At 41.7% G+C, this 26,052-nt stretch overlaps 2 protein-coding genes across 4 annotated transcripts in view; one reads left to right on the forward strand and one right to left on the reverse strand.

Annotated features, from left to right (window-relative positions):
• Cpsf7 (cleavage and polyadenylation specific factor 7) overlaps positions 1 to 89 on the reverse strand; it is a 22,901-nt gene extending 22,812 nt beyond the window's left edge. For both annotated transcript variants that reach the window (XM_015478048.2, XM_015478047.2), the window contains exon 1: positions 1 to 89. The gene's annotated coding sequence lies outside the window, so the exon portion shown is untranslated.
• A 26-nt stretch (positions 90 to 115) lies between these two features.
• Positions 116 to 21,749, forward strand: Sdhaf2 (succinate dehydrogenase complex assembly factor 2). Of its 2 annotated transcripts, none has more exons than XM_015478052.2 (4): positions 116 to 267; positions 7,258 to 7,475; positions 7,554 to 7,663; positions 21,016 to 21,749. In XM_015478052.2, exons 1-4 carry the CDS (start codon positions 232 to 234, stop codon positions 21,144 to 21,146), a joined length of 495 nt encoding a protein of 164 aa, XP_015333538.1. In that variant the 5' UTR covers positions 116 to 231; the 3' UTR covers positions 21,147 to 21,749. The 2 variants fall into 2 exon arrangements, with proteins under 2 accessions (XP_015333538.1, XP_015333539.1); XM_015478053.2 differs by lacking the exon at positions 116 to 267 and adding an exon at positions 796 to 1,067.
• Positions 21,750 to 26,052: the final 4,303 nt, after the last annotated feature.

A 26,052-nucleotide genomic window follows, 5' to 3' on the forward strand; every position in this document is an offset into this window, starting at 1 on the left:
GGGAATATGGCGGCGGCGGCGGCGAGTCCGGACTAGGCCCGAAGCGCGCGAACCGCTCTCCGCCCCAGGTCCCGCCCCCCCGCCGCCGGCGTCACACGCACCGCTACTTCCGCCATACGCAGGGACGCACCTTCCGGCTTAGGTCCTCCCAGGCGGCCGAAGTCGGCTGTTCTGACGGCTCGGAGTTTCCGGAAGTGCCGCATTGCAGGCTTCCGGTGCGGGTAGGGAAAAATGGCGGTGTTCACCGTGCTCCCGACTGTGGCGCGGGTGAGAGAACGGAGGTTCTAAGGTCCCGGGCGGGTGGCAGCTGGGACTGAATTTCGTCGTCTTCTGTGATCGTGGAGGTTGTAGGGAGCGTTCAATTGCCCGATCGCCCAGATCAGGGGCACTTCCAAAGTGTGGTCTATCCTACAGCTTAGGAGATTCAGGTCGCTTCCATCCTTTGGGGAGCCCACGTTGTGCTCGACTGGTAATACTTGGTGATGTCTGGTTGAATGGTCAGTTGTCGTGCGAGACTGACCCAGTTCAGATCTCACCTAGCCCCAGGCAGAGGTAGACCAGCTGTCTGTGATTGCGCCCTTTTACCTACCAGTTTTTAAGCGCCTGTCGTGATTTCACATAGTACCTTCAGCTCTTTATTTTTTTTAATGTAGGCATTAACCACTATAAAACTTACTCATAGTGCTGTTTTTATTGCTTCTCATAATATTTTGTATATTGGGTTTTTATACTTTTAAATTTGCCTATTTCTTCTTTGACCTTTTAAAGGTTGTTCAAGAGTATACTGTAGCCAGACGAGGTGGCGCAAGCCCGTAATCCAAGCTTCTCCGGAAGCTGAGGCAGGAGGATCGAAAGTTCGAGGCCAGCTTGGGCATTTAGCAAGACCTTACCTCTAGAGAATAAAAAATAAAAACAAGGGCTGAAGATGTAGTTCCGCGGTAGAGCGCCCCCTGGATTCAGTCCCCAATAGTGGAGGCAGTTTAGTTTCCACATACTTGTTAATTTCCCAGATTTCCTTCTGCTACTGATTTGCAGTTTTATTCCTGTGCAGTTGGAAAAGATACTTGGTATGATTTTGTCTTCTTAAATTTAAGAATGTTAAGATTTGTTTTGTGATATAACTTGTGATTTATCCTGGGGAATATTCATTCCCCTGCGCACTGAGAGGAATGTGTATTGTGTTGTTGGATGGAATGTTCGCATATGTCTGTTAGTGACATTTGTTCTACAGTGTTATTCAATTCCTCTATTTTCTTTTTGATCCCCTGCTTGGATGGTTTGTCCATTTTTAAAAGTGGGTATTATCCTTTGTTGCTGTTTTTTCCCCTTCAGTTCTACCAGTGTTTGCTTCATATATTTGGATGCTGTAATGTTAGGTGCTTATATTTTCATAATTACTATATCATCCTGGTGAGTTATTGTTTAACAGCTTTGTCTTATGACAGTTTTTTTTAAATATCCATTTTTTTAGGTGTAGATGGACCCAACACAATGCCTTCATTTTTATGTGATGCTGAGGATCCAACCTGGGTCCTGCCTGTGCTAGGGGACTGCTGTACCGCTAAGCCACAATCCCAGCCCCTTATGACAATTTTTGACCAAGTGTTTTCTTTTCCTGATATCAGTGCTCTCTTGGATGCCATTTGTATGAGGTATCATTTTCCATCCTTTCACTGTATTTATCTGTATGTGTCCTTAAAGCTAAGGTGAGTCTCTTATAGACAGGTTATTGTTGGAGTTTGGGTTTTTTTTTTTTGTTTGTTTGTTTGTTTGTTTGTTTTGGTACTCAGGATTGAACTCAGGGACACTCAACCACTGAGCCACATCCAGCTCTATTTTATATTTTATTTAGAGACAGGGTCTCACTAAGTTGCTTAGCACCTCGCAATGCTGAGGCTGGCTTTGAATTCACAATCCTCCCATCTCAGCCTCCCAAGCTGCTGGCATTATAGTTGTGCGCAACTTCACCCAGCAAAACAATTATTTTTAATTAACAAAGGATATAAACATGAACTTGAGAAGCATACTTTTTTTTTATTTAAAGCTATTGATGGCTACAAAGATAACACAAATATATATATATGTATTTTTTAAATATTTACTTTTTAGTTGTAGTTGAACACAATATCTTTATTTTATTTATCTATGTGGTGCCAAGGATCGAACCCAGTGCCTCGCACGTGTGAGATGATCGCTCTACCGCTGAACCACCACCCCAGCCCAACAACACAAATATATTGTAGTATAAATTTTCGGTAGTAATTTATACTCAATACTGNGTTTGTTTGTTTGTTTGTTTTGGTACTCAGGATTGAACTCAGGGGCACTTGACCACCGAGCCACATTCTCAGCTCTATTTTGTATTTTATGTAGAGACAGGGTCTCACTGAATTGCTTAGCACCTCACTTTTGCTGAGGCTGGCTTTGAACTTGCAGTCCTCCTGCCTCAGCCTCCTGAGCCACTGGGATTACAGGTGCCACTGTGCCTGGCTGGAGGTTGGGTGTCGTTTGTATGTGTGTTTTATTTTGTTTTCATCTGTTGGATCACTTAATGTCTTTTGATTAAAAAGTTTAATCCATCTACATTTAATTACTGTAGGTATTACTATAAGGAAGGAGTTGTCATTTTTTGTTTTCCATCTTGTAGCTCTTTTGTCTCTGTTTTCCACTTCTTGCTGTCATCCATTGATTTTTTTTTTTTCTACTCTTGATTTGATTTCTCATTTTCTTTTGTGTGTCCTCTATAGGTGTTTTCTTTGTGGTTACCAGTGGGGTTACATGAAACATCTTCTAACAATCTGTTTTAACCGGATAATTTAATTTCACTTTCATACAAAAACTCTGCTCTTTTACGTCCCCCTTTTGTGTTATTGATGTCACAAGTATACTTTTTTAAAAATATGTATTTTTTTAGTTGTAGGTGGATACAATACCTTTATTTTATTTTTATGTGGTGTTGAGGATCGAACCCAGTGCCAAGTGAGTGCTCTACCACTGAACCACAGCCCCAGTCCACAACATATACTTTTTATGTTATATATCCATTAATACTTTTATAGACTCAGTGTTTTTTATACATTTTATATTTAACTTCTACATCAGAATGAAAAGTGATTTACAAAGGGATCCTCTTGTAGTTCCAGTTTTTTGGGAGGCTGAAAAAGGAAGATCCTAGAACCCAGGAGTTCAAGACTAGCCTGGGCAACCTAGCAGGACCACCTCCCCCAATAAAAGTGATTTCCAGGGGCTGGGGATGTGGCTCAAGTGGTAGCGTGCTCGCCTGGCATGCTTGTGGCCCAGGTTTGTTCCTCAGCACCACATACAAACAAAGATGTTGTGTCCGCCAAAAACTAAAAAAAATAAATAAATATTAAAAAAAAATTCTCTCTCTTTCTCTTTAAGAAAAAATAAAATAAAATAAAAGTGATTTCCATACCATTTACAGTATTAACTTTTGGGGGCAGGGGAAGGGGAGTACTGGGGATTGAACCCATGGGCACTTTACCACTAACCTGCATTCCCCAGCCCTTTTTTATTTTGAGAAGCTGGACTTGAACTTGCCGTCCTCCTTCCTCTGCCTCCTGAGCTGAAATTACAGACATATGCTAGTGTGCCCAGACAGCCAGTATTTTTTATCATTCTATGTATTAACTTTACCAGTGAGTTTTATACTTTCATATGTTATTGTTTTACTATCCAGCATATTGTCATTTCTACCTGACAGGATGTTAAGTATTTCTCTGTTCAACATGTCTTTTTTTGTGTGTGTGTGATTATGGGGATTGAACCCAGGGTCTTGTGCATGTGAGGCAAGCACTCTACCAACTAAGCTATATCCCCAGCCCATGTTCAGCATTTCTTATAAGTCAGATTATAAATCAGGAATAGTGGTGATGAACTCTCCTAGTTTTCATTCATCTTGGAATATCTTTACTTCACCTATACATTTTTTTTTCAATTGGGGATTGAACCCAGGGGCACTGAGCCACTGAGACACATCTCCAGCCCTTTTTTGTATTTTATTTAGAGATAGGGTCTCGCTAAGTTGCTGAGGCTGGCTTTGAACTCTCAATCTTTCTGCCTCAACCTCCTGAGCTACATGATGACAGGCATGTGCCACTGCTCATGGTTTCACCTATGCTTTTGAAGGACAGTTTACCAGATGTTGTTTGTTTGGTCAGTATTTTGTTTTTCTTTCAGCATTTTTAAATTATCACCCCACTTCTAGCCTGCAATATTTCTGTTAAGAACTCCTGATAGTCTTATGTGGGATTCTTTCTTGTTGCTTGCAAGATTCTTTCATCTTTGATTTTTGACAATTTCTTTTTGGAAAAACAATTTTTTTTTTTTTTAAATACTGGGGATTGAACTCAGGGACACTCAACCACTGAGCCACATCCAGCTCTATTTTATATTTTATTTAGAGACAGGGTCTCACTAAGTTGCTTAGCACCTCGCAATGCTGAGGCTGGCTTTGAATTCACAATCCTCCCATCTCAGCCTCCCAAGCTGCTGGCATTATAGTTGTGCGCAACTTCACCCAGCAAAACAATTATTTTTAATTAACAAAGGATATAAACATGAACTTGAGAAGCATACTTTTTTTTTATTTAAAGCTATTGATGGCTACAAAGATAACACAAATATATATATATGTATTTTTTAAATATTTACTTTTTAGTTGTAGTTGAACACAATATCTTTATTTTATTTATCTATGTGGTGCCAAGGATCGAACCCAGTGCCTCGCACGTGTGAGATGATCGCTCTACCGCTGAACCACCACCCCAGCCCAACAACACAAATATATTGTAGTATAAATTTTCGGTAGTAATTTATACTCAATACTGCACAATTGCCTAGGACTTATGGATCTATGCCATGCCTAATATTGCTCCATTTCTGAAATGCTGCCTTGATACTAACAGGGGAAAAATTAAAAAAAAGTGGCTGAACTAGGTACAGTGCTGCCTGCCTGTAATAACAGCTAATTCAGGAGGCTGAGGCAGGAGGATTGCAAGTTCAAGGTCAGCCTCAGCAACTTAGTAAGGGTGTCTCAAAAAATATTTCTTTTTAAAAGCATGAAATTTGGCCAGAATGAGAGATCCAAATTATTAGAACAATTTCCCCACACTGATGATGAAAATCCTCCCCATCCTCTTTAATTTTTATAGAAATTGCTCAGCCAGTTGTGTTACTGTAAGTAACATTAGTCTGCTTATCATGACCAGCACCTATGGCCCGGTAGTAAATATCCCAGTCATTGCTATAAGTAACACAACTTTGACAAGCTCAGGAAGATGATGCTCGAACAAAATGAGAATTTCAGTTAACAGAAAGTATTTAAGAATGAAGCAAATAAAAACTTTGAAGCTAAATACAATAACTGAATTGAGAAAATTCACTAGAGGTGTTCAAGGACGTACTTGATGGAACAGAAGAACGCACAAACTAAGACAAGCCATTTGAAATTACTGCATCAGAGGAACAGAATTTTAAGAAGAAAGAGAAAAGAAAATGTAGGGGACTTAAAAAACATCATCAAGCAGAAAGTAGGAATCCCTGCCTCAGTGTATACCAGAGTCCTTTAAAGGGCTTGTTAAAAATGCATTTTCCAGGTACTAGAGATTCTGATCCAAAATGTTTAGGATGGGGCTTCAGAAACTGAATTTTCTATATGCTATATTCGTTTGCTTGAGCTACCATAATAAAACACCTCTGTCAGAAAGTGGCTTAAACAACAAATTTATTTTCTCTAGGTTTCAGAGACCTAAGGTCCAAGATCAAGATGTTGGTTGGTTTGATTTCTCTAGAGGCCTGTCTGGCTTTTAGATGGCACTGTCTTGTTGTGTCCTCTGGTCTTTCTTTGTTCATGCATATTTCCTCATGTCTTTTCTGACTGTAGACAGTTTGGTTATAATATGTCTTGGTGTGAACTTTTCTGGGTATGTGCTAGTTAGGGTCTCTTGGACTTCTTGAATCTGGATACCCATTTCCCCCCAAATTTGGAAGTTTTCAGCCATTAATTATTTAAATAAGATTTCTGCCTCTTTTTAGGCTCTCATAATGTGAACATTGGTCTGCTTGATGGTGTCCTCTAAGTCCCCTACGTTTTCTTTACTCTTTCTTTTTAAAATTCTGTTCCTCTGATATAGTAATTTCAAATGGCCTGTCTTAATTTGTTGGTTCTTCTACTTGATCAAGTGTGCCCTTGAACACTTCTAGTGAATTTTATCAATTCAGTTATTGTATTTAGCTTCAAAGTTTTTGTTTGCTTCATTTTAAAATATTTTCTGTTAACTGAAATTCTCATTTTGATCAAGCAACATCCTCCAAACATCTTTGTGAAAGTCATTTTGAATTTCATTTGGTGGTTTATATACCTCTGATTCTCTAGGGTCAGTTTCTGGAGACTTATTTTGGTCCTTGGGATTGAGCCATGTTCCCCTGTTTATTCTTCTACTTTACAAATTTGCATCGGCATCTGTGCATTTAAAAAGCATCCCCCTCTTCTGGTCTATGTGGATTGGCTTAGTTCAAGGAAAGACCTTTATCAGTCAGCCTGGTTAGAGATTCTAGGGGCTTCAGTTCTTTTCTGTGGATGTGTCTTTTTCTAGACTTAATGGGTATAAATTTCCAATTCAAGTACTTCACAGTTGTTTTTTTTCAGGCATTCATGATTTCTTGTTCTCTCTGATATCTGAGTGTGATGCTTGGAACTACTGCAAGTTGCTCAGCTCTCTTATTTTCATCGGTCCCTGGACTTCTCTGATATACCAGGGCTGCCAGTGCTCTGGGTTAGGCAAGACAGAAACCAGTCTCCCACGCAGCTCCCTAAAAAGCCTTTCTCAAGATTGTATCCTTTGGGAGATTAGGGACCATACCATCTGTGTATCCTCAGCTTTCAACACAGTTGAATGATTAGAATACAAACTGTACTGTAAGACTTTTAAAGGAATGTAAAGGAAAGAGAAAATATTTCTCCTGGGACAATTTCTGGAAAGATTGGCTAAGATGTGTTTTGCAGTTCTATTTGGAAGACTGTTTATCCTCTCTGAGCCTTGAATTCCTGGATTCCTCAGATTCCTGGATTCCTAGACTGTAAAGTAGGGACAATATCAGCACAGCTTCCCCACAGCTAAATAAAAATATAATTGAGCACCTACTGCAGCACCCAGCGCAACTGTAAATGTTGGCTAAATGACAGTGAAGGTACTCTTGGTTATTTTAAAGATGTTTGTGGTTGGTTTGTTTCAGATGCTGCCAAGGCTCAGCCTGTTGTCTCCTTCGCTCAGTGTGACATCATTCAGACGCTTCTACAGAGGTGACAGCCCAACAGATTCTCAAAAGGACTTGATTGAAATCCCTTTGCCTCCTTGGCAGGAGAGAACTGATGAATCCATAGAAACCAAAAGAGCCCGCCTGCTGTATGAGAGCAGAAAGAGGGGGATGTTGGAAAACTGCATTCTCCTTAGGTAGGGGCACAGCACCCTGGGTGTCAATTCTCTTTGACTGGAGGTAGTCTTTGCAACCTCTCTCTTTCTTGTTTTTAGCCTCTTTGCTAAAGAATATCTGCATCACATGACGGAGAAGCAGCTGAACCTCTATGATCGCCTGATTAATGAGCCTAGTAATGACTGGGATATTTACTACTGGGCCACAGGTACTGATCGTGATAAGCAGACTAATGTGAAAATAAGATGACTTAGCTGATTTGAGTCTGAAATTATATCCTAGGTAGTTTTTCTTCTTTCATTCATGTTATAGGCACTCAGTTCAAACACTGCAAATGTTTCCAAAATGTGCAGAATTTTTTATCAGTTAAGGTTCTTTGGTTGCAAGAGAGAGAAACCTACTATAACTTAAGCAAAAGGGGAACTTAGAGCTGGGCACTGCGGCACACGCCTGTAATCCCAGAGGCTCAGAAGACAGAGGCAGGAGGATTGAGAGTTCAAAGCCAGTCTCAGCAGCTTAGCAAGGCCCTAAGCAACTCAGTGAGCCCCTGTCTCTAAATAAAATATAAAAAGGGCTGGGGATGTGGCTCAATGGTAAAGTGCCCCTGGTTTTAATCCCCAGTACCAAAAAAATAAAGGGAACTTAGTGGAAGCGTATGTGAAGCTCACGGATCAAAGGGAAGATTGAAGAACCACCGGGCTGGGAATGGAGAAAAATTGTTACTAGTCTCAAGTCGGCTGCTTATCATAGGACAGGCGAGTTAAGTTGAGAGATGAGATATTAAGGCAAAAAAGGCAACTATTTGAAAAGCTGACTGATAGAGAAGTGGGAAGATAAATAGTCATTCGAAGTAAATCTTGATGCTCAGGGCTAGCATTTGCATTTCTAAAGGGGAGTTTTAAGGAAATGAAAACAAACAGGTGCAAATAAAATCAAGAAGTTATTTTTGAACTGCAGGCTACTGTGTCATGAGTGTCTCCTATCTCTGGTTGATGCTGTCTGGACCTCCCAAGGTTCCTGTAACACTCAGTTTCTTGTTGCTGTGGACAACTATCTTAAGCTCTACGTAGACAGACCATAAGTTTCAGGCCTGCCTATGAGCCAGAATTCAGGTTGCTTAAAGGCTGTGTTTATGTCCACTCTGTGTTCTATGATATTACTGGTGCACTATTAAAAAGTCATGAGTTCCATGTTCCACCTGAATTGCTGCTCCTTCATCCTTAGCATGATCCTAGAAAGCTGTTGAAGCTATATCTGTCCTATCCATTATTTCCATTAACTATCGCTCAGTTACACAGCCACATCTAGCTAAGAGGAAGAAATAATATAGTCTATTCCAAGCACCTAACTACACGGGGGCTTTTGTTATCAATGAAAATAGGAGAAATGGATATTAGGTGACATCTCCATTTGTGCTACACCCTGGGTATCTTGTTTCTGTGTCTTAGTACAGTCATGTACTGTATAACTTTTCTGTATGAGTAATTCATAAGATTATAATCTAGGTTAAGTATACACTTTGCCATCTAGGTTTGTATAAGTATTCTTCATGATTTCCCACAGTAATAAAATCACCTACTGACACAGTTCTCAGAACATATGTCTGTCATTAAACAATGTGTGACTATTAATATCAGGAAATTGAAGCCATCCTGTAAGTTCTAAGTATGAAGAATGAGTGTAGAAGCTTATGTGATTGACTATTGGAAAGCCCACAAAGCCTGAATTATTTACTCTGGCCCTTTACAGTACAGGTGTGTTGACTTAATATAATACATTTGAGATCCATCCATGTTGTTGTTTATATCATTAATTCATTCTTTTGTAATGTTGTGATATTCTGGTGTGTGGGTATTCCACAGTTTATTTATCCATTGATCAGTTGAGAGACGTTGGAGTTCTTTCCAGTTGTAGGCATTACCAGTAAAGCTGCCATAAACAATTGCATACAGATTTTGTGAATATAAGTTTTAGTTGTTCTTGAGTAAATACCTAGGAGAAGGCTTTCTGGGTCATAAAGTAAGTGTATGTTTAAATTTGTAACATCTTTTGTAATAGACCAGATAGTAAATATTTTAGGCCATGTAGTCTCTATTGTAATTCCTCAACTGCATTTTAGATTTCATATAATTTTCATGTCATGAGGTAATCTTCTTTTGATTCTTTTTTTTCTCTCCAGCCATTTAATAATTATTCTTAGCACACAGGCCATTACAAAATTAGGCTGTAAACCATAGTTTCTCGCCTTCTGTGTTAAGTGAAAGAGGCCAGATTCAGGGAGTACCTATTGTGTGATTGTGTTTATATGATGTTCTGGAAAAAGCAAAACCTCAGGAACAGAAAACAGAATCAATGATTACCAGGGACTGGATGTGAAGGAAGGGATTGATGCTCTTCATTTTCATCAATTCTTCATGTTACCAGCATTTTGGTTATTCACCATTCCCAGAAATATATAGTGGAAAGAACTACAGTGATGTTTTGATTGCCATGTTTCTAATAACTAAGAATATTGAGGATCTTTTCAAGCGTTTATTTACCATTGTATACATCTTTGTTGATGCTTCTCTTCGGATATCCCACCACTATCACCATTTTTATTAAATTGTGTGGTTTGTTTTCCTATTGAGTTGAGGATTCTTGAGTTACTTTGATTTCAAATCTTTTATCAGATATGTGTCTTGCAAATATTTGTCTTTTCATTTTCTTAACATTGTAATGGAGCAGTTTTTAATTTGGTATAGTACAATTTTAATGGATTGTGGCTTGTGTGTGTGTGTGTGTGTGTGTGTGCACATGCACATGCTATGGATTGAACCTGGGGGCTTTTACACTAAGCTACATCTCCAGATCTTTTCATTTTAATGATTAATTTATTTAATTTGGGGGAGTCCTGGGGATTGAACTCAGAGGCATTCTACCACTGAGTCACATTCATGCCCTTTTATTTAGAGACTGGGTCTCATGAGTTGCTTAGTGCCTTTCCATTGCTGAGGCTGGCTTTGAACTTGCAATCCTCCTGCCTTATCCTCCTGAGCCACTAGGATTACAGGCATGCATGACAGCGCCCAGCTTTTTATTTCATTTTGAGATAAGGTCTCACTGAGTTCCCAAGATGGCTGCAAACTTAGGATCGAGTAGATGGAATTACAGGCATGCATCACAACAACCAGCTTGGTTTTTGCTTTTGATATTATTAGAAGAACTCTGCCAGTCTAAAGTCACAAAGATTTTCTCTTCTAAGAATATTAAAACTGTTTGATTTTTTTTTTTTTTAATTTATTTTCTTTTCTTTTTTTTTTCCTGTGCTGGGGATGGAAGCCAAGGCCTCAAGTATGCAAGTCAATCATCCTAGTTTCTTATTTTAAGACAGGGTCTTGCTAAGTTACTCAAACTGACCTTGAACTTGAGTTACTCCTTCCTTTGCCTTCTGAGTAGCTTGGATTATTGGTGTGTACCATCAAACCAAATCTTATTTTTGCTTTAAGAAATAAAATCCCTAGGCTCAATCCCTAGTACCACCAAAAAAAAAAAAAAATCTACTTGGATTTTGATTGTGGTTGTGTGAAGTTAATAGTTTTTGATTTGTAAAGATATTACTGCATTTATTTAGGTCTTTTTGAATTTCTTTCATCAGTGTACCAGTTTTATACAATCATCCAAACTTAATGGTTTAAAGCAATTGACATTTATCTTAACAATTTCTCTGGGCCTGGAATCCAGGCTTTACGTGGTTGCAGTCAAGGTGTCAGCCCATGGTCCAGTCTCATCTGGAGGCCTTATTAGGGAGAGGTCTGCTTTCATTCTCATCTTGGTATTCTGGTGTTGGCAGGCTTCAGTTCCTCACGGACTTTTCCATTGAGGGTCTCAGTTTTTTGCTAGGAAGTCACCCTCCATTTCTTGTCACAAAAACCTCTCCATAGGCATCAGCAGAGCATGAGAGCTTAGAAGGAAATGAGTCCTCCAACAAGATGGAAGCCACCATGTTCTGAACCTAAACACAGAAGCGACATTCCAACACTTTTGCCTTATTCTGTTGGTTAGAATCAAGTCATTAGGTGGCCCACACTCTAGGGGAGTCTAGGAAGCAGAGATCAGTAGGGGCCCTAGCATTCAGTGTTTCATGGTTCTCACCATATTTTGTTGATTTATATCTAGATATTTCATGTATTTTGGGTTTTATTAGAAATTGTACTTTTTGGTACTGGGAATTTAACCCAGGGGCACTTTACCACTGAGCTACATTCCCAGACCTTTTTAATTTTTTGAGGCAGGTGAGGCTGACTTTGAATTTGCAAAGTTCAAAACTCCTGCCTCAGCCTCCTGAGTTACTGGGATTATAGGGGTGTGCCACCACATTCAATTATAAAGCGTACTTTATTTATTTTTTTTCAATTTCAATTGTTTATTGCTAGAATGTAGAGAAACAATTGATTTTTTTTTTAAATATCGATTCATATCTATGGCCTTACCAAACTTAGTATGGAAGTTTCTTTGTACATACTTTGGGGTTTTCTATGGAGATGGTCAGTGCCATGTGTGAATAGAGGTAGTTTCTTTTTCCCCTTTCCAATCTATATGCCTTTTATATATTTTTCTTGCTTTGTTATTGCACTGTCTAGAACCTCAGGTATCATGTTGAATAACAGTGGTGAGAGCAAGTGTCTTTGCCTGTTCCAACTTTAATATCCAGACCCAGTCTATCACCTTTGAGTGTGTTAGCTGTAGATTAGTTGTAAATGTCATTTATCAGATTGAAAAAATTTCCTTCTGTTTCTAGTATATTGAGTATTTTATCATGAGTGGATGTTGAATTTTGTGAAGTGCTTTCTGTGCACCTATTGTGATGATCATTTCTTTAGTAATGTGATGTTTTCCCCTAAGTTTACTAATATGATAAATTGTTGACTGATTTTCAAATCCTGAACCAGTCTTGCATTCCAAGGATAAATATCACATAGTGGGCTGGGGATGTGGCTCAAGCGGTACACACTCGCCTGGCATGCGTGGGGCGCTGGGTTCGAACCTCAGCACCACATAAAAATAAAATAAAGATGTCGTGTCCACTGAAAAATAAATATTAAAAAATTCTCTCTCTCTCTCTCTCTGTCTCTCTCTCTCTCTTTAAAAAAAAAATATCACATAGTCATGGTACAGATTGCTGGATTTGATTTGCTAATACTTGAAGATCTTTGTATCTGTCTCCATTGAAGGATTTTGGTGTATAATAGTCTTTTCTTTTAAAATATATATATATTTTAGTTGTAGGTGGACACAATACCTTTATTTTATTATTTTTATGTGATGCTGAGGATTGAACCCAGTGCCTCAAGCATGCTAGGTGAGCGCTCTACCTGTGAACCACAACCCCAGCCCCGTGTGTAGCAGTCTTGTAATGTTGTCATCTGGTTTTGATCAGAGTAGTGCTGTCTTCACAAAATGAAGTACTCTTTCCTCTTCCATTTTCTAATGTAAAATGTGTAGAATTAGTGTTATTTCCTCCTTAAATTGATAGAATTTGCTAATGACACTATGTGGGCCTGGGATTATCTTTGATGGAAATCTTTTAACTGTAAAGTAAATTTTTGTTGTTTTTTCTTGATAATGGAGATTAACTGATTATGGTTATTTCTTCTAGGGTGAGATTGGGTAATTGTCTTCCAAATATTTGCCATTTCGAACATATAGACATTACATTGTTCCTAATGTTTCTTTTTTCTCTTATGTCTGAGAAGCAGTAGTGGTATCCTTTTATTTCTATTAGAAATTTGTGAGTTTTTCCCCCCTTTTTTTCTTGATCAGTCTCTGTCAGAAGTTGTCATCTTATTTGTCTTTTCAAAGAAGTAGCTGTTTATTTCATTTATTTTTCCTCTATTGTTTCTGTTTTCAATTTCATTGATTTTTGTATTCTTTCCTTTCTTTTGCTTGCCTGGGGCTTAATTTTCTTTTTCTAGTTTTTTTTTTTTTTTTTTAATAACTTTTACCTCTTTTTTTTTAATATCTTTATTTTACTTATTTTTATGTGGTGCTGAGGATCGAACCCAGTGCCTCATGTGTGTGAGGCAAGCGCTCTGCCACTGAGCCACAACCCGAGCCCCTCTAGTTTCTTAATGTAATAGCTGAGCTCATTGGAGAAAGCTCATTCTTTCTCATAAGCATTTGACACCACAGATTGCCCTGTAAACACTGCTTTGGTGGCATATTACATACTTTGATGTGTTATGCTTTCATTTTCCTTCAATTTCTCGGGATCAAAGAGAAAGTCACAAGAGAAATTATATTACTTAAATTATATATTTAAACAACATACTTACAAGTACTTATATTACTTATAAGTATGTTGTTTAAATTTCAAGTATTTTCCAGACTTAGTTTTAAATCCATTTCATAATCTGAAATGTGGGTATCTTGATAAATATCCCATGTACACTTGAACATAATGTGCTTTCTACTTGGGGGTAATGTGTTCTGTAAGCATCAACCAGATCAGGTTGGTTGATATTGTTCTTCAGGTGTTTTCTGAGCACTTTCTCTCACTTATTCAGAGAGTGATATCGAAGTTTCTAGCTATAACTTTAAATTTGTCTTTTGCTCCTTTTACTTCTCTCATTTTTTGCTTCATGTATTTTGAAGCTGTGATGTTATGTGAAAACATATGCAAGATTATTGTATCTTCTTGATAAATCACTTCCTTTATCGTTTTATTATTTATTTTGTCTGTTTTTATTGCTGATAGTGTTCCTGGTTCTGAAATGTCTGATGGTAATGTCCACTAACATTGTGTGATGTGTTGCTTTCTGTCTATATTAGTTTTCTGTTGATACATAACAATTACCACAAACTTATCAACTTTAAACAATATCTATTTATTAGCTTTTGGTTTTGTAGGTGAGACTGAAATCAGTGTCAGACAGTGTCATCTTTGTGTTAGAAAAACAAAGGTCTTATTTTCCCTGTCCTCTCACACAGTCAACACAGATTTGAATTTAATTCTGACAATATCTACCTGGAGTTAGTGTCAGATCCCACAGGTTTGAGAGTTCAGCCTCCAGGACCATGTCCTGCCCCCTTTCTGATGCTAGTTGCAAGCCCCAGGTATTTTACTTGTACCTGTAACTGATCAGCTATAAATCAAGAGTTCCTACAACACCCCACTTGGGTTCAGTTAATTTATGCAAGTGACTCACAGAATTCATGGAAACAGTTACATTTCCTGGTTTATTGCAAAGGAAATGTCAAAGGATACAGATGAATGCAGAGGGTGAGGCATGGGAGAAGGGGGCACGGAACTTCCATGCCTTGTCCAGGCAAGCCACCCTCCAAGACCCTCTGTGTGTTCTTCGAGTCCTGTCCTTTTGGGGTTTTAAGGAGATACTTTGCATAGCCATGATTGCCAGTAGACTAGGTGGGGAAATTCAGCAAGGCCTGTCCATATTCTTCTTGGCCTTTCTGTGTAGCATTGTTCCTTCTAAGGTATGTGGCAGGACCCTTTCTCCCAATCCCCAGAATGAGGAGGGTCTTATGACCTACTAGTGGGCAAGGGTGAGTCAGAGAATCTGCTTATGGGCAGCTCCAAGATAGAAAGGGGGAAATGTGAGTTTCTGTAGCCTGCCTTGGGAAGGGAATTATAGGCCAGGAACCAGGATTGAAAACCAAAATTCATAAATCATAATACCACACACACTATCATTTTTTTGTATTTAAATTGGGTTTTTGTAGACAGCAAATATCGTGTCTTTTGTATTCAATCAGATAGTCTCTATCTTTTCACTGCTGTGTTTAGATCATTTATATTTATTGAATTATCAATGTGTTTGAGTTTAGATCTACTGTCTTTTTAGTTGTTTCCTGTTTCTTCTGTTCTTTGTTCCTTTCTCCTTCTGTTTCTGTGTAGTTTTTAAATTCTTTCATTTTTTTCTCCACTCTTTGGTTTATTTATATTTCTGTCATTATTTTTAGTAATTGCCTTTGGGTCTACAGTATACATTTTTAATTTGTCACAGTCTGACCTCAAAAAATATTATATGAATCCTGCCAGGCATGGTGGTACATGCCTGTAATCCAGCCTCCTTGGGAGGCTGAAACAGGATCACAAGTTCTAATCTGGCCTCAGCAAGCTGACAAGACCCTGTCTCAAAATAAAAATCAAAAGGACTAAGCTGGGCATCGTGGTGGACCCCTGTAATTCCAGCAGCTTGGGAGGTTCGGGCAGGAGGATCGCAAGTTTGAGTCCAGCCTCAGCAACTCAGACAAACCCTGTCTCAGAATAAAAAATAAGACGAACTGGTATATAACTCAGTGGCAAAGCCCACTTGAGCTCAATCCCCAATACCCTGTCCCCACTGCATAAAGAAAAAGAAATATTGGGGCTATAGTTGTGGCAGAGCGCTCGCCTTGTGTGTGTGTGAGGCACTTCATTCAGTCCTCAGCACCACATAAAAATAAATAAAAGTATTGTGCCCATCTACAACTAAAAAATTTAAAAATAAAAAATAAATGGAAAAAAAAAGAAATATTATATGAATCCCAGCTACTTGGGAAGCTGAGGCAGGAGGATTGTAAGTTTGAGGCCATCTGGGCAGCACAGCAACACCCTGTCTCAAAAAAGGCCTGGCTCAGTAGCATGTGCCTGTAATCCCAGTGAGTCAGGACACTGAGGCAGGAGGGTGGCAAGTCTGACATTAGCCTGGGCAACTTAGTAAGACCCTATCTCAAAAAATAAAAGGGCTAGGGATGTGGCTTAGAGGTAGACCACTGGCCTAGAATATGCTCACCCTGGGTTCCATCCCCAGTACTGTAAAGACAAGGAAATGTGACTTCGTGTGTGACGTCAAGGCTTCCCAGCACACACCAGGTCCTGCTCTCATCTCTGGTGCTCATTGTTGTACTCTGTATTTTTACCCATGCTGTAAGTGACAGCACGTTTCTATTGTTTTACTTAGGACAGTCTAACTAAGGAAAAGAATACAAAATGTATTTTATATTTTCCTTCATTTTAACTATTTCTGGAGATATTAATTTCTTTATATAAATCTGTGTTTCTGTCTGGTACCATAATCCTTCTGCCTGAAGAACTGCCTTTGATATTTCTTGTAGTACAAGCTGTTTGGAATTCTCTTGGCATTGGATATAGAGTTGTAAGTTTGTGGGGTTTTTCCCCTGGCACTTTATGTGGGCACACTTCTATTTCTAGGCCGTTCGTGTGCACAATCAAGTTGTCTTGACCTGAGTTTAGCTGCACTTGGGTTTGTCTTTGCTTCACTTCCTTTCAGTCATCACCAGCTTCAGATTCCTACAGTGTTGAAATGAGCTGCTTTCTGGTTTGCCTAGTTGCAGATAAGAGGTCTATTGTATTTTTGTTTCTTTCTCTATAATGTCTCTTCTTTCTGAATGTTTTCAGTATCTTATCATTAGTTTGTAGCTGTTGGAATATGATGTGTGTGTTAGTTTTCTGTCACTATCTCAGAGATGATCAACTTACAAAGAAAAGCTTTATTTAATTTAACTTATTTACATTTAAGAAATGAAGTCTTGGCTTGAGGTTTTAGCTCAGTGGTAGAGCACTTGCCTATAATGTGTGCAGGCTTCCCACCCCCCAGCACCAAGAGAGGGCTTCCCAGGCTGGCTCTGAACTCCTAGACTCAAGCAGTCCTGCTTCAGCCTCCTGAGGAGCTGGGACCGTGCACAAGTTCCACCACACCTCACTTTGGAAAGGCTTATTTGACTCACAGTTTGGGAGGTTTCAGTCCATGGTTAGATGGCCCATTGGTTTTGGGCCTGTGGCAAGGCAGGATATGATGGCAGGAAGCAGGCAGCAAAGCAAAGGGCTCACCATAGTCAGGAAACTGGGCAAGGGCTGGGGCAGTCAGGGAGGCTGGCTTTCCACTGTCTTCTTCAAGAGCTTGCCCCAGTGACCGGAAGACCTCCAGTGGGCCCCGCCTCTTAAAAGTTTGCGCCACCTCTCAACAGTACCAGGTGGGACAAAGCCTGTAACACATAGTGGACACTGTCCTTTGAAGAATAGATCCAGACTATAGCAATGTGTCTGGGTGTCGTTTGTTTTGGTATTTATCCTACGCGGGGTTCTGTTGGATCTGTGTTTTGGTATCTTTCATTTTTGTTGGAGAATTCACTGTTGTCCCTTTTGTGTCATCCATTCCCTTTTCTTTGGGGATTTCACTTGCATTTAGATTAGGCAATTTATTTAATATCTCACAGTTTTTGGATTCTCATTTGTGTTTTTTACTCTTTGAATGTTTGCTTGGGTAGTTTGCACTGGGTGATATCTTTTGACCTATCCTCCTGATTATTTCCTTGTGTCAAATCTCAGGATAAGCCTATTGAGTCAGTCTGCGTATCTATTTTTAGCATTTCTATTTGACTTTTAGAGTTTCTGGCTCCCTGTTGGAATTCTTCATCTGTCCATACATTTTGTCTGCTTCTTCCACTAGAACCTTTAATACGAGTTATAGTTATTTTATTTCTATTTTTACTTTTTGGTTTTGGGTACCAGGGATTGACCCCAAGGGTGCTTAACCACTGAGCCACATCTCTAGCTCTTTTTATTTTTTATTTTGAGATGGGTTTTGTTGAGTTTTGAAGCCGGCCTTGAACTTGCAATCCTCCCCAGTCACTGAGATGACAGGCATGTGCCCCCATGCCTGGCAGTTATGGTTACTTTAAATCCCCTGTCTCCTAGTTCTAACATCTGAGTTCTCCTTGAGTCTGTTTCTGTTGATTTCTTTGTGTTGATAGTATATTTGTTTTGTTTTTCCTAATTTTCTGACTGTGTATCATCATGTTTAATTGATGTTGATGTCATGGGAAAGACATTAGAGACTGTGGCTGGGGGGTTTATTATGCCTTGAAGTGGGCATACTTCTCCTAGGCTGTTCTACAGAGGATCAAGTCAGTGGATTAGAAGACAAGCTCTCTGTTTGGGTTGGTTTGGTTTCTGAGCATCACCAGCTTCTAGTGCTCGGGGTACAAGCTGTTTCCCAGGGCATTTCTCCATATTCCTGTTCTGCCCTCATCTCTCAGTCTTCCCTGTACTTCTTGTGCCCCACACGGACGCTCTCTTTGTCTTGCCCTCCCCCAGCGGTGAATCCCTGGTGCATTCCTCGGTGCTTGCTAGTCTGGGGGAGGAGTAGTTGGGAGGGCCTTCCTTCTTATCCCTGTGCAGCCTAGCTTCAGGTCACCCGTGGGCCTGGCTCCTGGAGCTGTAGTTCTCTGTGATGCTGTCCCCTCCCAGGGGTTAGAGTTTCTTGTTGTTCTTTCACCCTTCTTCCACCCTGCGTGGGTCCTCCCCCTGCACGCTGTGGAGACAGGGTTTTCTTGCCTGTACTTGGCCACTGGAGACTTTTGTTCTGTAGAGAAGGAGGACCTGGCCTGGGCCTTGTGCTCTTTTACCACCTGGGCTACTCCTCCTTTATGGGCTGGGTCACTGAGGGAGCTTCCGCCAGCCTCCTGCTCTGTACCGTCTTCATCAGGAGGTGCCAGCGGAGGCTTCTTAGGAAGAACCTGCGAGAGGGTGCGAGCTCTCCTTGGCTGTGCGGCTCCCAGGGCTCAGGCCAGCACATGCTGGGCTTTGGACAGTTCCTAGAAGTTTTACTGACTTCTCATCTGTTTGTGTCCCACCCAGCGTCTTGGCCCTGTGCCCTGACAGGTGAGAAGAATGGAGCAGCTTTCCCTCTGAGGGCTTCTCATTCCTTATCCATTAGTTCGGTTGCCTTGTGACCCCAGCTCTCCGACAACTTCAAGAAAAGTCATGATATTTCTCATTTTCTGGCTTTTCCTTATTGTTAACGTGAACTTGATGTTCTTTCCAACTTTCTACATGCTAGGAGGAGGCCTAGATTTCTTGGGTCCCCCTTTTCCTTGAGGAGTCCATTGTCACAGAAAGCCCAGAACACTTACCAGCCCAACCCTGTGCTGAGTTGGGGGAATCTAACTTAGTTTCAAGGAATTCCCTCCCTAGCGTTGTACTGAGTCTTGATAGGTGGGTAATTCTGGAGTGCCTTACCTAAGCTTTGCCAGTGAGAGGCTTTGTTTCTAATTGGCATCGTGTGTGTGTGTGTGTGTGTGTGTGTGTGTGTGTGTGTGTGTGGTAGTGCTGAGGATTGAACCCAGGACCTTGCGAATGCTAGGCAGGCACTCTACCAACTGAGCTGTAGCTATAGCCCCAGCCCCCCTCTAATTGGCATCTTAAGCAAGGGTGAAAGACAGACTGGTGCTGGTAGTGCACCACCTGATTGCCGCTGCTTGGCTGAGCCTGGCACTCTTGTTTTTCTGCTCTCCGTGCTGCCTTGTTGCCTGCTCACCGACATGTGGTTTTCCAGGTTCGGGTTAGTTTTATGAGTTCTAATAATCCTCCAATAAATTCCTTTGTGCTTCAGTTGCTAGAGTTATTAAGTTTTTTTCACTTATAACCAAGGACTTCTAACGGATAAAGAGCTTTTATTTGAGGGAATGTATAGAAGAAACACAATTCATTAATCCCTCTTTGCAATGGGGAATACATTTCAGGATCCCAGTGGAGGCCTGAAACTAGGTAATACCGAATCCTGGATAGCCTACGTTTTCCCTATGTGCTCTGCGGTGTCGCTGCATAGTACCAAAGTTAATCTGTCCTCCTGTGTTTTATGCCCTGGTGCCTCCTTTGTATCACTACATTTAACCTTTGGGGTCATTATTAAGTAAATAGAATTTTACAGTCAATCTGAAAAGAACAGCTACTGAGTGACTGATGGGTGGGTATAGCATGGATACACTGGATAAAGGGTGATTCATATCTAAGGTGGGCTAGAGCAAGATGATATGAGATTTCATCATGCTACTTGGCATAGCATGCAATTTAAAACTTATGAATTTTTTATTTCTGGAACTTTCCATGTAATATTTCTGACAGGTAACTAAAACCATGGATAATGAAACTATAGGACAGGAGAGACTACTGTACGCAGAAAACAACTGACAGACTAAATGTAAAGCAAAGTAGTAGAGCCAAAATTGTGCAGGTCTGGAGTCAGCAAATTTGTTCATAGAGAACCAGATAGTAAATGTTTTAATCTTGCATCCATATGCTGTCACCACATTCAGTTCTGCCATTGTAATGCAAAAGAAAAAAGAAACCTATAGATCAGGTGCAAATAAATAGGAGTGGCTGTTTCCATATAACTGTTTACAAATAGAGGCTGACATGGTTTGTCACCCCTGGTGTAGTTTAATGTTACATATATTTTGTGGAATGGAGACAGTCTGTATATCTATCTGTGGTTCCTGGCCAAGGCCAGAGTTTCAAGTTTTAAGATCTTTAGTCTGATCTGATGCCTGTAATCCCAGCAGCTCAGGAGGCTGAGGCAGGAGGATCACGAGTTCAAAGCTAGCCTCAGCAAAAGCGAGGTGCTAAGTAACTCAGTGAGACCCTGTCCCTAAGTGAAATACAGAATAGGGCTGAGGATGTGGCTCAGTGGTTGAGTTCAATCCCGGTACAAAAAAAAACTTTAGTCTGAGCATTGACTGCTTGTGGCATAATTCTTTCTGCCCACTATTCTCTTGCAGAAGCAAAACCAGCCCCAGAAATATTTGAAAATGAAGTCATGGCACTGCTGAGAGACTTTGCTAAAAACAAAAACAAAGAACAGAGACTGCGTGCCCCAGATCTTGAATACCTCTTTGAGAAGCCACGTTGAATTGTGAACTGTGCACCACTGCCTGCCCTGGGACTCTGGCTGTGGACGGTAACCACTTATGACATTGGCCTCAGCTTCCTATTGCTCTTAGACATTGCCCCCTCAAGTGATGGACACATCTCTCTCCCAGGACAGACATGTAAATGTGCACTGTGACTCGCACTGACATTTTTTTGTTGGACTCTGAGCCTGTAATGTAGTTTGTCAGTGCTGTGGGCACTCCGCCTGCTTTGTCTGGCTGCTGTAGTGCAGGTCTGCCACAAGAGGGCACTGTAGGAGAGGCAACTGCGCCTTGATTTTCTCCTGCCCCAGGTGTGCTCAGTGAAAGGCCTCAGCCAGGCTGTGCTGAATGAAAAGCTGCCCTCCCACCCCTTCACCCCAGTGGCCCTGGGCTTTGTAGAAGTGAAGTCCCCCCTTCCAACCAGGGATGATCCTTTCTGCCCCCTGAGTGGAACCCGTCAAAGACACAGCGGGCAGAATGAGGGCAGCATGCGGGAGTGGCGTGGGCCTAAGAGTCAACGTCTTCATCATCAGATTTCTTTTAAAACGTGTACTTTGTAAGTTGAAAGATCATGAATATTAAAGGATATTGAAAAAAGGAAATTGACGGTTTTCTAACTCACAATTATTTTCATTTTGTCTATTCTCATATAACCCATAGTCATATGTTTATGGAGTTTTGCAAGGTCATAATCATAGGTTTTCTTTCCAAGTAACCCTTTCCCCCTCATTTCTGTAGTCTTCACAATTATTTTAGTCAAATAGTAACAATACATTACATGCAGTAGTTAGAATGAATTAGTTGGGAGTGTTTAGTTCTGAAACCTCTGCAGAGAGCTCTGTGCTGCTAAAGGTGGTCTCGTGGAGGGGCTTTGCCCTCAGACCTGTTAGAACTGAGTCAGGCACTCAGACCGGCTAGGAGCATCTAAGTGTTGGCCAGAAGATGGCCAGAATTGATGAGCCCAGAGCCGCATGGAGGAAGTATATTCCCAGCATTGTTGAGTTCCGTGAATCCCTTGGAGCCTCTGCGTGGATCTGGCTCCCCTTTTAGTGGCCCTAGCCAGGGAGGGAACCAGCCCTTACTTACCTCATCTCATGGAAGCTGCATAGCGCTCCCACAGACACATGGTGCTGGGCTGGGTGGGGGTGGGGGTTGAGTAATCTGCAAGTTCAGGTAGTTAGTTAGTCAAAAGCCAGAATTTACTGTAATCCAGCCTGCCTACACAGCTCGTGAACTTTTTGCTAAAAGTCTTTACCTTATTGCTGAAAATTTAGTAGAAATCTGCACTTGGGAAACTTGGGGAAGAAACTAAATTCTGAGACATGACCTCTATCACAGGCTAGAAGGCCACTGAGTGCTCCTGAAGAGAGTAGCTCTGAACCTGGCCACCCAGGTAGCTTTTGTTGGCCAGAAACTGTGCAGTGCCCTGGTCGGAAGTTCAGATCCTGACTCTGCTGCTTACCTGCTGGCCAAGCTAATGGAGCTGAGCCTCAGTTTCCTCATCTGTGAACCTGGACACAGTAATCCTGCCTGTCTTGGATAGGTGAGATCAGATGAGATGAAACTCACACTGTCTTTTGTGGCACCTAGCACACAGCATGCACTTGGAACACGTGAATGTGAGCATTTGGTCCTGGCTTCTGCCTGAGACGAGAAGTTGTGCCCGAACACAGATTGCCTGGCATATCTTCAGGGAGGTCATCATAGGGACAGGCAGCGCAGTCTCATCTGCAGGTCAGAAAACTGAGCCTATTAAAGTAACCACAGAGGATTCTAACCAGCTGCTGAAAACTGGAAACAAAACAGATCTTGGTGACAACAGGTCCTTTGATGGAAAAATCTAGCACTCTCACCTAAGCGAGGAAGGGGAATGAGACTTGGGAGGCAGCAGCAGGAGCTTACCAAAGACTGGCCATTCTCTCGGGTCTCTTCTGATGCACCGTGGGTAGAATGTTAAACAGGCAGAGTTTATATATAGAACTCTATCTGGACTGTGAGGAGCGCACATGAATCGGCAGTGACTTACCCATTTATCCTGAGCACATTATGCAACAAACCCCAGAAGCCAAGTATGCCGCTGGGCTTTTTCCCCTCTTGGGTTTGATCCCTTCTTACCCTGATTTTGTCTCATTTAACATGACGCTCAGCAGCTGCCACTTCACCTGGGAGTGGCATGCTTCTAAAGGAATTGTTTTCCTCCCAGGCTGCTGGCTTCTGTCATCTTTGAAAGTGAAGGGTCTTGCTAACCTCAGCTGCTCAGTGTCAGACCCAGGGGTGCTATGTCAACAGTTTTTGCCTTTATTAGGCATTAAGTAAAACTAGGCCGACCACAGTACATTTTCAAAAAATTAATAAACATATAGCAAAGACCAGTAGCCCCGGAGGAGCCGTGTGGAACAGCAGCTAGGCCCACGCCTCTCTGGTGGGCACACCACCACTCACTGACCTCATTCAGAGCCTGCCCTGGGCACATGAGTGTCTGCCTCCCCTGGCCAGTCTGAAGTGGTCTCATGAGTCCTGCACAGGCCTCCCCGTGACACATGAAACTGGCCTGGGACAGGCTCTACCCTTCTCCCCCAATTTCCTTGCGTCATCATTTTAAGTCTTAAAAATCAACATGCCAAATACCTTGTGCCCAGCTCTCCGTGGCTTAGGTAGAGTATCTCTTGGGGTTCACTGAAGAGGTGCCTTCTCTTACTGGCTTTGAGCACTATCTGGAGGTCATCTGGTCTGTCTGTCCTGCTCAGCCAGGGTGGCTGCACAGCCTACTTCGTACTTTTGAACATTATCAGGGAAAGCGACTCCACTGAGATGGTTGAGAGTCTCACATTCATTTCTCAGTCTGTCTGCTGTTTCGTGGCTAGTTAAGGAGAGGAAGGCCCGATGGCAGGTGATGCATGGCAAGAGGGTTGGTGAGACTGAAGCTGCCAGCCCCTGTGCTGGACTCCTCCTTATGGCTGTCCACTGACGGCACTGACTAAACTGCCTCATGATAGACACCTCAGGTTCCCATGAGCCTCTGGGGTCAAGGGGCAATGTTAGCATCTTCCTCAGTCCAGTCAAAGAATGTAGCTGAAGGCCAGTAGTACTCTGGCTTGGGGAGACACATGTCCAGCCAGGCATGGGGGCTTGCACCCATAGTCCCAGCTACTCAGGAAGCTGATGAAGGAGGATTCCAGGAGTTTGTGACCAGCCAGGACAACAGAACAAGACCCTGTCTCAAAAAGGAAAAAAAAAAAAAAAAAAAAAAAATGCCTGGTAGGAGTTACTGGGGCATTAAGGGGAGTGTAGAGAAGTTTAACCTGTTCAAGACGTTATCAGTCTAAAAGAGAAGACATGCAGGTGTGGTGGTGCACCCTGTAATCCCAGCTTCTGGGGAGGCTGAGGAAGGAGGATCATAAGTTCAAGGCCAGCCTTGCAACTTAGTGAGGCCCTGTATCAAAATGAAAACTAGAAAGAAGGACTAAGGGACGTAGCTCAATGTAGTTCAATGGTAGAATGCTTGCCTAGGTTCCATCCCCAGGACAAAAAAAAAACAAGACTCCTCAAGAAGAAATCTACTGCCTCCAGCCCATAATGAAAGAATTAAAGCCTTTTGCCCAGTCTCTCCTGACTGCAGATACTCCTGCCAAGGAGAGTGTTCTTTTTACAAAGGGTAAAGTAGATACATCATTTTATGTCCCTAAGCGCCACAGCATGTGATTTTAAAAAGCAAACGAAGTTAAGGTATGCGCTGTTTCCCAGTGGATTTCAGTTTTGTTAGTATTTAATAAAATCCTCACCTTTGGTTATGCCTTGGAACGTGTTTACAGGAAAGAGCAAGGGTTGTTCAGAGCAGGGGTTTCTTGTTTTACTGGTACTGGGGACTGACTCCAGGGGAGCTCTTCCACTGAACACTGTAACCAGTTTTTTGTTTTTTTTTCTTAAATGTTGAGACAGGATCTTGCCAAGGTGCCCAGGCTGGCCTCTAACTTGCAGTCCTCCTGCCTTAGCCTCTTGAGTTGCTGGGATTCCAGGCATATGCCACTGCACCCACTTCAGAGCAGGTGCTTAGAGGGTGGGGTGTAGCTCAGTGGTAGAACTGACCTTGCATGCATGAGGTCCTAGATCCATCCTGCAGCCCTCCAAAAACAGGAAATAAATAAACAGCAACTATTTGGGAGTCCATTGATCACCTGTGACCTTGGACACATTATTTAGCCTCTCCACACTTGTGTTTGTCATCAGTGAAAGGAACCCAACCTCCCAGTGTGTGTGTAAGGACTAAACAAAGTAATGCTTGTAAAGTGCTTGATACAGTACCTGGCACCGTGAAAACACTAGAGTGCCGGGTGCCATGTGCACGCCTGTGATCCCAGCACCTCAGGAGGCCGAGGCAGGAGGATCGAAAGTTCAAGATCAGCCTCAGCAACTTAGCGAGGCCCTAAGCCAGATCCTGTCTCAAAATAAAAAATAGAAAGGGCTGGGCATGGGGATGTGGCTCAGTGGTTAAGCACACCTGGGTTCAATCCCTGGCACACACACACACACACACAAAAAAAAAAAAAAAACCACACTAGATAGTGAGAAAGAGTTAACAGTGACTGCTTACCACGTGCCCACGGGTAAGAGTTTACCTGGATCCTATCATTTAATCCTGACCACAGTACTAGGAGATGGGTCCAATTATTATTCCCCTTATACTTGGTGGAAAAGGAGGCTGGTGACATTGGGCTGCTTGTCAGACACAGGAAGGATGTGGTGGGACAGAGTATGAGGCAGGCGGTAGCCTCCAGGGCGCTGCACTAGGCACAGGTGCCATGCTGCCTCAACACGTGAATACTGCCCTTCCCCTTCTGAGGACCCAAGGCCTTCTCACCCTGGATCCCATCTTGGCCCATGCGAGGCTGCTGGTGCGGATGACTC

Source organism: Marmota marmota, unplaced genomic scaffold (assembly GCF_001458135.2).
Source record: "Marmota marmota marmota unplaced genomic scaffold, marMar, whole genome shotgun sequence".
Lineage (NCBI taxonomy): Eukaryota > Metazoa > Chordata > Mammalia > Rodentia > Sciuridae > Marmota > Marmota marmota.